This window comes from Plectropomus leopardus, chromosome 13, assembly GCF_008729295.1.
Source record: "Plectropomus leopardus isolate mb chromosome 13, YSFRI_Pleo_2.0, whole genome shotgun sequence".
NCBI classification, from domain to species: Eukaryota; Metazoa; Chordata; class Actinopteri; order Perciformes; family Serranidae; genus Plectropomus; species Plectropomus leopardus.
Genome location: NC_056475.1, coordinates 20,505,249 through 20,516,922, shown reverse-complemented (window position 1 = coordinate 20,516,922; position 11,674 = coordinate 20,505,249). Strand labels below are relative to the sequence as shown.

The following is an 11,674-nucleotide window of genomic DNA, read 5'->3' as shown; positions in this document are numbered from 1 at the left end:
TATGACTGTTATGAGTTGTCACAAGAATGCAATAGCTCGGACACACATTTAGAAATGTCAGTGCTCCAGGATTACATGTCATGTAGACAGGATATTAATAGTTTCCATACTGTAATCTCAGATAATTAACATCATTAAGAAATTGTGAGCATAATGATATAAAGGTTAATTATACTGCCTAGTGATCTCGTTAGGATGACAAGTAGTTTCTTTTGCCTTTGTCATGCCAATCATACATTTAAAATCATTTGTTCATTCAACCATTATTTAAGTCTCAAGAAATCAGAGGGCAAGCCCCCATTTTCAGTGATGTCAAGAGCACAGAAAACACAAAGAACAAACAACAACAGGCCGAACACCATTAAAAACAGTTAGAGTAATTATATTGGCCTATAGTAACAATGATGTTGAGTTTGAATGTAGGTTATGAGATGTTCCAGGTAGACGCAGCAGAAAAACTAAAAGCAGTTTTTCCAAATTCAGCATTTTCTCCAAGGAAATTTAAACATTAAGCAATCACTTGAACGAGAAGAATAATTACAGTTTAATGATAAAACCAAACACTAAATATAATACAATAAAAAAAATAATTGATTTCTGTAGGGTATTTGTACCACGTGGTTTGAACAAAATCCTTATTTTCATTATCAGCCTCGTATTTCATGTACACTTTCGCAACAAATAAATCTGACAATTCACGCGGATCATTTTAAATCAAAATGTTTTTTTTATTCACTATTTCTATTTTATTATTTGTGTATTTCGTGTGGTTGGCCAGCTGGGGGCAGTACTGTGCCTCTGATGTTTGCACTCAGCCTCAATCTGTGAAGACGAAGAAGAAACGCACTCCTGACAGAAAATGGTCGACTGGCGATGTGAGGATAATTACCTTCTGGTCGAGGCACAATTATAAGGTGTCCCGTGTTATAGCATGAACCATTGTAATTAGCAGATAACTATAATGTTCAAAAAGGCGAAACGAGCCAACTTTCGGCGGAGGAATGACTCCGACGAGGACGAGCAGGAGGAGAGTCGGCAGCCGCCGCTGCTGCCGACATCGTTCGGGCCCGCCGTGGAGGAAATCCCGTTTATGGAGACTTCCCACAGCAGCGTTACCGGAGCACCGAGCAGCACCGACAACTGCTACAGCAATGGTTTTCTAGCTAGCGTAAGAACTGTTAAGAAAGAAAAGAAAAGCAGAGATGTCGTTACAGCTGCGGTGCCTGTACCCACGAAAGCCAGTTTGCTGAGTTTTGACGATGACGAAGGTAAGCTAACTTGTTAATCAATGCTAAGTTAGCTAGCCGATTAACGTTAGCTAAAGACAGCGTGTTGTCCTGACAGGTTCAAGTAACACTGTCTGTTTCTACTACTTAGGATACGAAGTCGTATTTGTAAATGCAGAAACCATCATAGCTCGTTGGCTACTTTCCTTGTGCTGCCGGGAATTGCTCTCGTGGTCGCCAGTTTAATTTGGATGATGTGCAGGGTTAACTCGACTCACTTTCTCGCATGACCTGTTTGTAAACAGAGGGATCCGAGGTGTTCAGGGTGAAGAAATCCAATCACAGCAAGAAGATCGTCAAGCAGCTGAAGAAAGAATACAAGGAGGATTTGGAGAAGTCCGGAGTCAAACAGGAAATCAAATCAGGTGGGATAGCTCACTTTTATGTGATACATTGTCTGTCTCCTGTGCTGTCACATAAAGTCACTTTGACAAAAGCAGCTGACTTTACAATCACAATGTCTGACACCAAAAGTGGCACAGTATGAATCTAAATTGATGCACACCATTGTCATAAAATCATTTAAAATGCTTCTACAGTCCACATCTTAACCAATATTAAGAAACCTGTGGGTAAAATACAACATGCTGTGCTCCACAATAGGAAAGGATCTCTGAGATCCCCTTTGGGTAGAGCTTATGTATTGTACTGGTATGCATCCAGCAAAAATTATCCCTCCATAGTGTTGCCATCTGTAGGGACAATAGTATACCAGGACCGTCAGTCAACATTTTTGTCCAATATTGTATTATTGAAAGAAATAGAGATGTTAATATTATCAGCAGATAAACTGACAGACATTAATGTCAAGGTTTGTGCATGTTATCAGCACATGTTCACAGCCTGATCCTCACTCATCCTACCTAAAATACTCAGATTCCATATATTGATGTTGTTATTAGGGATGCACGGTTGGATTTTTTGCTATATGAAACTACTCTTTTGGCTGATAACCGATGCCATTATTGACAAATCCACTTTGTTCACCACCTAATTTTCGTGATCATCAAAACTCATCTGAGTTGAAATTAAAATCATTATGCATGCTGGTATTGTGATGGCCCACCAGCAGATGGAGACATAAAATACAATGCAATTACAGTTTTATTGTATTGTATTAAAACTTTAACGTAGGGTCGATGTTTTGTCTGTGTTCACTTTGTCAATTTAAAAAAAAAAAAAGTTTGTGATATCGACAGAAATCATTATGTTGGCTGATTCCCATATTTCACTTTAAAACTATTTCTATTATTGAGCAACCCAATTAGTGTATCTAAACGGGCTAGAGTGCCCTGTAACATGAAGCATAATATCAACCACCCTTAAATGCCGGTTAAATGGCTATAATGTAAACGTAATGGGAGTTTGTTAGATCTAGTAGTCTCTTGGCTCATCTTTCTCTGCATCTGGTTTTCCTAAGATGCTCCACTTCAGCCTGTGCTTGCCATCAAAGAGGAAGTTATCAGCAGAGCAGGAAGTGAACAAGGGGAGGAAGAAATGGAGGTGGACAGTGCCGATGAGCAGGCAGAAGACACGAAGAGTCAAGGCGGCCAGGGACAAGGTCAAGTCTCCAGGAGCAACAATGCCGGAGCAACGTTCAACACTCTCTCCTCCCTTAGCAGCCTTAGACCAGGTAGCATACACACACACACACACACACACACACACATGCACACACACACTGAAATTTAAATGCTTATTTAGTGTTTCAACTATTATCACTGGTGCTTTTGTAAAGAATGGGCCAAATCCTGATGATGATAGCGCTGTACTCCTCCAGAGTGTTACCTAAGAGGAAGAATACTCCCTCTCTAAGTAATTGGTCTGCTAATATGTTGTTAAAATCCCCTTGAAAGTGCTTTTAACCTCAACATATACAGCTCTATCCCTCCAAACCTCAGACACTTTGGTATTTGTACACACACTCAAACAAGCATTTAGATCAACACCTGCTTCTCTCTTACTCTAGGGGAGATCCCTGATGCAGCATTCATCCATGCTGCCAGAAAGCGACGGCAACTGGCCAGAGAGCTGGGGGGTGAAGCCCCTCTGGTTGAGACGGAGGCTCCCAAGAAACGTATGGTACGAGAAGACCAAGATGCCAGTGATGACGAAGATGAGGAAGAGAAGAGGATCCGCTTCAGTGCTGTCAAGAACAAAAGCCAGAGACAGAAGATTGCAGAGGAGATAGGTACTGTAAAAAATATGACTGTTCACTGACTGTATACTGCTGTTTTGAATCAGTTGTACCTAAGACCTGAACATGCTCTTTGTGTACAGGTATTGAGGGCAGTGACGATGAGGCGCTGGATACGGGTCAGGATGAGGAGGTGAGCCGTTGGGAGCAGGAGCAGATTAGGAAAGGAATCAGCATACCCCAGGTAAGATATATTGAGTCTCTGAAGTGTGAACAGTCATGCATTCTGCTAAATAATGCTTTTTGCCATTTTATATCATTGTATATTGAATGTCATTTGGTTTGTTCTTGTTGCTTGGACAACATCAACAATTTTGAAAATTGTGATTTTTCACAACACTCTGAGTTACTGTTTGCAAACTTAAGAAATCAGAGATCATTTTTGTTATATCATTAAGAATATCGTTAAAATGATCATGATAATATTTTAGGGCCATATCTCCTACCCCTACTAAATGCAATATGTATTTTCCTTGTTTTCGATGACTAGGTCCAAAGCAGCCAGCCAGAGGACAACACAGTCTACTACCAGAACAGCTACGAGAGCCAACCCTACGGCTCTTCGTACAGCATGCCTTTCTCCTACAGCACAGTGGCCCCACAGACTTCCAAGCCAACTGGCCGAGCAGACAATGGTTCTGTTCACTACGGCACCCCTATTAGTGATCTAACCCCGGTATCCATTGATCTGGTAAAGAAACGCCTGCAGGATAGGTAGGTTCAGTAGAAGACTCCTGCAACATCTAATGTCAGTCTCCACCTCAGCTGCTGCCATCTTTGTGTGCTGTGGTCCAGCAAAGCTATCCACAGATCTAAGGGTCAGAGAGGGAGCTCCTTGTCTCCTGTAAATCTGTTTTCATTATGTTCGTATTGGACGGGTGCACTCTAAAGCAATGTTCTGCTCAGTGTATGTCAGTGATTATTAGACTAGCTTTGTTTTTCCTCATCTAAGTCATCATTACCGTCTTTCCCTGTATGTCATGTGTCTATAGGCTCACTCAAATGCGTGCAGGCCACGAAGCAAACGCCAGGCGCTACAAACAGATTGAAGAAGACCTAGCTGCCTCTGAGAGCGCCATACAGCAGCTGGAGGGCTCGTCCAATGACAATGCAGATCAATATAAATTCTTGCAAGAGATGCGAGGGTATGTTGGAGACTTGCTTGAGTGTTTCAGTGAAAAGGTAAGGGAGAATTTATGTGCTCTCTGATTAGCTGTTTTCCGTTTTGTGTCTGTGATCTCTCATCACTTAATGCTGATTTGAAAGCCATAGAATCTAAGAATAAATCCATATGGTGAAACACTATTTCAGAGTCATAAAAGGACCATTTTTAAGTTTAGATACCACTTTTGATGTTAGTTAACAGTATTGACAAGCCAATGTGACTGCAAATTAGTTACTTGGAGTACACTCCATGTATGCACCAGTTGCTTCACAACTGATCTCATTTTGTAATTTTATATCAGAGGCATGCTTTTGCACTTGTTTTGTTTTTTGATGAAAAAGATGAAAAGCCAGTGTAGTTGGCAGCCAGCCATATACTTTAGTTTCTGAGCTTCACAGAGATGAGTCCAGTTTTTTTTTTTAAACAATGATATATCTCTGATCAAGCTTTATTTTTGTGCACCTATATCTACTTACTAAATGCATGTCTTAACTGAATAATTCAGTCTTGATCCTACAGCAGCAGAGCAGCAGCTACATGGAACATGGCCTGCCGGATGCCAGTGTGTTTCCTCAACTACACTAATGTCTGTTTTTAACCCTGTTAGGTGATGATAACTAACCAATCAGTATGACTTAGAATGGAGTCTTTAATACAGTATAAACATCGAGACTGGAACTGTATACTGTCAATGTTGGGTAAAAACCTTAAACTCTTCAATTTTATTACATGCTTTTGGTTTTAATCAATTAACTTCAAAGGTCCAGTGTGTAAGATTTATGGGAATCGTTTTGGCAGAAACGGAATAAGATAGAACAAGCATGTTTTAGTATAATCACCTGAAAATAAGAATCGTCATGTTTTTGTTACCTTAGAAAGAGCTGTTTATATTTACATACGGAGCTGATCCTTGTACACGGAGCTTGCCAAGTTGCACCATGTTTCTACAGCAGCCCAGAACAGATGAACTGAACACTAGCTTTAGATAGGGCCATTTGTGTTTTCATGTTGGGCAACATAGTTAGCAGCCCCTCCACAACAAGCCTTTACAGCGTTAGAACAACACAGATTTAAAAAAAACATATAGTGAAACTACTTTTTTTTAGCGTTTCTACCGGTTTTCATCACCTGGTCCGATTGTTTTGGAGAGGAAGAGACCTCTGTAGATAATTCAGCTCCTGCTGAAAACCTCCTGAACAATGAACACTAAAGGAATCCCAACCAGGGCTTAATACTTGGCACATGGAAGAAGTTTTACATGGCTGCCATCTGCAATCCTCACTGCTAGATGCCACAAAATCCTACACACTGATCCTTTCAATTTGTTTTGTCAGTAGTTTCATTTTAAACCATTGGCTGAAAAAAAAGTCCATAGTGTTTAAGCATCTGACATTTTAGAGACGCTCAAGTTTTCACCCGACACGAGTAAAACTTTGGTTCCAGTTTTATTTTGCCATCATGCTCCTCTTCTCCCTCCAGCAAGACACCCCTGTGATTCGGAGCCCCGCTTTTGTTTGGGTCAGAGGTCACAGAAGGCATCATATCTTTCAGGTGCCTGCTGTCCTGGAGCTGGAGGCTGCCATGCACCAGTTACTAAGGCAACGGGCCTCACGACTTGTCCAGAGAAGACAGGATGATATTAAAGATGAATCGGCGGAGTTTGCAAGCCTTTCAAGTCAGTCCATCTTGAAGGTTTTTATGATTTATTTGAACAGCCTCGTTAGTTCTCTGTATGTGAGAGTGTGTGTTTGTGTTTGTGTGTGTGTGTGTGTGTGTGTGCTGTTCACATTCTTTTGTGTGAGTGTGATTAAGGTTGAGTGAGCATGTATGTAAATGAGAACTGTTTTATTGGAGGAGCCGTTTTGGTTTCTCTTTATTGGAGTCTCACAGTCAGCTGGGACTCATCTCAAGCAATGAGTCACTAAGTTAAAGATAAAAAAAATATCTGTTGGTGACTTGCCACTTTGTCACTTTCACTGTAACATGTAGGAAGTTGCCGCCAGGTAAGTGACTAGAAAATGAATGATACCAAAATTATTTTTAATTAATACGATGTCTTATTGCTGATGTTACTTTTTATATTCAGAGGTTTAGTGTCTGTATTTTAACTTGTTTGATCATTTTACCTATGCCTATCACTTGCCCTTGCATCATCTTTATTTTAAAGTATTCTGAATGATTATATATTTGAGTACTTTATATTTCATGAGATATCGAGGGCCAAGAAAAAGAATTATGAGTTATGGGTTGTTTCAGCCTTCCATTGCTGGTTTTAACATGGCTCCTGTCTCTTGCAGATAAAGCCGTCATGGCTCCTAATCTGGACTCTTTTGGTCGAGACCGCGCAGCATACCAGGAGAACAGTCGTCAGAGGAGGATAGCAGAAAGAGAAGCACGGCGGTATGAAGCTCAGTTGTACTCAAAAACATGTTCAGGATCTGTATTTATGTTACATGTTTCTAGGCCAATGGTACTGGTTCGTGTCTGTGTTCTTGTGCTTGTCTCAGACAACGAAAAAGCCAAAACTTGCAGATTTTTGCGTTTTTCTTTGCAAAAATACAACTGTGATTGTGGCAAGGTTTATAAAGCATAGTTTGCCATGCAAGAGAGTTCAGAAAGTTCAGACTTTGAAGGAGTCAGTTCATCATAAATTCTGTCCTTGGTTTTAATTGTCTGCGTCTGTGCTTGTGGGTGGGTGCAGAACTCGGCGGCGACAAGCTAGAGAGCAGAACGGAAAGAGGGCTGAGCATAAAGAAGGCTTATCATCTGATGATGAGGAGACTTCTACTGACATCACCAGCTTCAACATGGAAAGAGGTACATCATTAAATTGCTGCAAAAATTACAGCATCAAACATAACGAGGAGAATTGGCAAATGTGTTGATTAAATGTGATTTAACTAGGACATAATATGCATCAGACATCCTGAAGCTCATGCCTTACGAAAGCATTTCATCCCATTCAGATCGTATCATCAGGGAATGTAAGAAAGTATTTGAGGATGTGGTGGAGGACTTTCATTCTCTTGACTGCATCAAATCCCATTTTGAAGTATGGAGGAGAGAATATGCCGACGGCTACAGAGATGCTTACATAGGCCTCTGTCTGCCCAGACTCTTTAGCCCTTTAGTCCGCCTGCAGCTGATTACATGGAACCCTCTCGAGGTAAGGCGTGTGGTTTTTTTTTTTTTAGTGCAGCATTTTCCTTTTTTTTAAATCGGGATAAATTCAGAAATCCACTCGTCTTTTTTTCCCCTGCCCAGGCTCAGTGTGCAAATTTCGAGTACATGCTCTGGTTTGAGTCGCTGTTGTTTTACGGCTTTGAGGAGCACAGCATGTTGCAGAGAGGAGATGGGGATATCAGCTTGCTGCCTGCTATTGTGGAGAAGGTCATCCTCTCCAAACTGACAGGTAGAGTAACCCACACAGCTGCTCCCAGCATACTGAGATTTTCTCAGCATAACAATGCAGACCGGTACAAAATATTCCATGTTTATTTATGTATTGGTTTGTGTATGTGTGTGTGTGTCTGTCAGTGTTGGCAGAGCAAGTGTGGGACCCGCTGTCAAACAGTCAGACAGCCAGGCTGGTGGGCTTCATTCGCAGACTAATGAAAGGTTACCCCACTGTGCTGCATGGGGACAACCGGTACACACAGGTACCGTCCACTCATACATAAAAATAAAGCACCTTGTCTGTAAAACAGGAGATTACTTTAGCTTTTATTGTAAATCAAATGTCATCTTGATTTCCTTTTTTCCCTTTTATCAGGAGCTTTTGAAAACTATTGTCTTCAGGACCAGGCGAACTCTGGATGAAGATGTCTTTCTTCCACTCTACCCAAAACAGTATGTAACACAACTGCCATTAGCCCCGTCCATTTTGTATTTCTTCAGTTCGTATGATGGAACTTTATAATTGATTGAAAGTGTGTTTTTTTTGCTTTTGTTTAGTGTGTTGGAGAACAAGAATAGCAGTCCTTACTTATTCTACCAGAGGCAGTTCTGGTCCTGTGTGAAGGTATGTTCAAAGGTGGAGTAAATACAGCGTTGTTTGTAAATTGTTTATATTCATACACGACTAATATAAACGTTTATCATTTATGAACGTGCGTGTCCTTGATATAGTTTGTACACTAACCACCGATGGTGACACATACATTTGTGAATAGAATTATTTTGATATTGACATTATATGCTTTTGTGCTTCTGTCCTAGCTGCTGGGCAACATCCTGCAGTGGGATGGTATCTTGTCCATTTCCTGTCTTCGGGATCTGGCGTTGGACAGCACTTTGAATAGATACATCCTCTCCGCACTGCAGACCACAGATACCGGGGAGGACAATATTCCAAAATGCCAGAAGGTAAGAGCAACATGCTTTCATTTGTGAATGAATACACAGCCGAGCTCATATAGTCAGAATACTTGTTCAGCTTAACTGGATTGTTGAGTGAAATCACTGAAACTGAGCAACATTATTAAGAGCAGGTGCAGAGGAGACACATCTGCTCTTTTGACTATGGTCTGCTGTGGTACATTTAATTATTCAATTTTTACTCCCTCATCTTCCCCCCTTGCAGTAAGAGTGGATATTACACCTAAATGTAGGTTTCAAAATGATTCCAGAGACTAATTCTGTATTTAAAGTCCCAGTGAAACAGAAGTAAGAACGTCTTTAGCTTCTGTACTGTGATGTATTTCCAAATGAAACTGAATATTTGAGCAGAGTGCATTTACAAGAGGATTTTTAATCAAATAATTCGCATTCGATTGGACAGCTAAAAAGGGGGTGAGCTTAGGTTTTAGTGTGAGCTGCGACTATTGACTTCACACGTACCTTCCTCACTTTTATATCAGGAGGTGGACGAGGGAGAGATGAATAAATTAGACCTCAGCCAAATTCTTTTTGAAATTAAAACAAAGGTTTTACCCACTGAGCTCCAATTATATTTCTTCCTATCTCTCTTCAGATTTCTCTAATAGCTTTTACAGCTGAAACGCGGTGATGTGCAGTTTTGTATGAGCGTTCTGGCTAGTGAGTAAATCAAAGTGTCATTTGATTGGATTAACTTTTCTAAACACCCCTTGGTGCAGGGAGAGTCATCAAACATTTGAAACTGTTTTACCTGGTTTTCCAGAGAGAGCACAGAGAAGGATTTTGATGTAACTTTTTCACACATATTTGGGATATGACAAGAGATAAATGATCAAAAAACACAGGCACATAGGATTTAATCTGGGAAAATGTGGTTTTCATTTCATCGGCTCCTTTTTAGAACATGATGTGCCCATCAAGTCTAAAAATAAAGATTCTGTTTTAGCTTTCGAAACTGGCTCTTCTCCTCGATCTGACAATCTGATGAAAGGTGCTCATGTTTCATAATACAATTCCAGCCCTTGTCAGTGTGATAGGCTGTGCTGCATTTGCCTGTTCCTTTTTTACAGCTAGCGGCCTTAACTTGACAAACACACCTGCTGTGGAGGAGCAGGTGGCTCAGGTGGTCAACCTTGTCTATTTGTGACTCAGTAAACAGGCTGACACAGAGCGAGTGTATAACTCTTCCTTGTTCTTGTACCTTTTTCAGGTGGTGGAGTGTTTGCCAGTGCAGTGGTTCTCTGGACTGAAGGGCCAGCAGACGTTGCCTCAGTTGGAGCCACTCTGTCGCTACCTCACCCACCTGGCCAACTCACTGTACCGCAGCAGTTTGGGCGGGTCTGACGTGGAACGACGTACTGCAAAGTAAGCTCCGCTAGGCTCCACATTTACAGATTTGTCCAAGTTGGGAACTTGAATTCAGTTATTATGGCTCCATCTGCTGGAATATTCTGGAAGGTGCTTTCAGGAGGATTACAACAAGATTGCATTGTCAGATTACATCATTTAATAAGTACTGTTTGTAGAGGACTCCTTTCATATCTTCCTTTAAGCTGTGATGTGATGTTAGGGCTTTTGTTCCAACTGCTTCTCATTTAACACATATCTGCCAACAGGGAGCAGGTCAAAGAGGTCGTGAAGCTGCTGGGCCACATGAACGCTCTGGATCACATCATCACTGTGGCAGAAGAGCATGGCATTAAAGACATCAAGCCACTTTTGGAAGCCAAGTCGTAAAGGAGGACACGGCAACAGAAGCTTTTCGGTCATCTGTTGTCACGTTTGGCACATTTGAAGCCATGGGGTCACAAAAATTGGATTTCTGGGGGAGGGGGGGGTGGAGTTTGTGTAAATGGATTTGAAGTAACACTCAACAGTTGCTAGCTCACCTGAAAAGACATGGTTAAGAAAAAACTGGTGTAAATATTGTAAATAATGTATAGAAAGTTGTGCGCATATGCTCAACACAGGACCGATGCTGAAATGAGGCCTTGTATTGTCAGCTCAAAAATACCACTCGGTTATACTACGCTGGCAGTATTTTAAATGCATAATTTATTATGGATAAACAATATGGATTACTGGCATGTTTGGATAATGTCTGATCTCTAAACTGATGCCATATTCAACCAGGCTATGTGTAAAAGAACTGCTTAAACTCCTTTTGTTTTTCTCACATACTCTACTTTTCCACACATGCCAAAAAAATTTTGTAGTTGACCGAAAGGAAGACACGGCAAAATTTAAAAATGTGTCTCACAGTACACTGTGGCGCAGTTGATAAGGTTATTTTTTTGGATCTCCACTTCACGTTACAGTCCTCCTGTGTCACCTACAGACTGCCTCGATGACTCCACAATAGCTGAAAGCTTTTTTTCTCACATCTGCAAGACTTTTGTTTTTGCATTTTATTTGTCTGTGAATAAAATAATTTGAATGATTGTTATCTTGTGAAAACTGTGGCTCATTAGGTGGCATTGTTACGTTTTTGTGCATAACCTGACCACAACAGGGACAATACAAAATTAAGTTAAGAGCAGCTGTCTAAAATTAAGGTCTGTAGAATTGCTGATTGTCAATCAAAAACTCTTAATCATACTTTTAAAGTGAAATCATATTAACAAAGCTGATGTTGGTTTCAGCCTCCTG

General features: G+C 40.8%; 1 protein-coding gene across 1 annotated transcript; it reads left to right on the top strand.

The window, feature by feature from the left end:
• The first annotated feature begins 834 nt into the window (after positions 1–834).
• Positions 835–11,461, top strand: paxbp1 (PAX3 and PAX7 binding protein 1). Its single transcript, XM_042499086.1, has 18 exons — positions 835–1,268; positions 1,532–1,651; positions 2,707–2,919; positions 3,256–3,477; positions 3,567–3,667; positions 3,974–4,197; positions 4,476–4,665; positions 6,200–6,323; positions 6,946–7,048; positions 7,350–7,465; positions 7,615–7,814; positions 7,913–8,060; positions 8,186–8,307; positions 8,421–8,497; positions 8,603–8,669; positions 8,867–9,013; positions 10,236–10,390; positions 10,642–11,461. Exons 1-18 carry the CDS (start codon positions 962–964, stop codon positions 10,760–10,762), a joined length of 2,757 nt encoding a protein of 918 aa, XP_042355020.1. The 5' UTR covers positions 835–961; the 3' UTR covers positions 10,763–11,461.
• Positions 11,462–11,674: the final 213 nt, after the last annotated feature.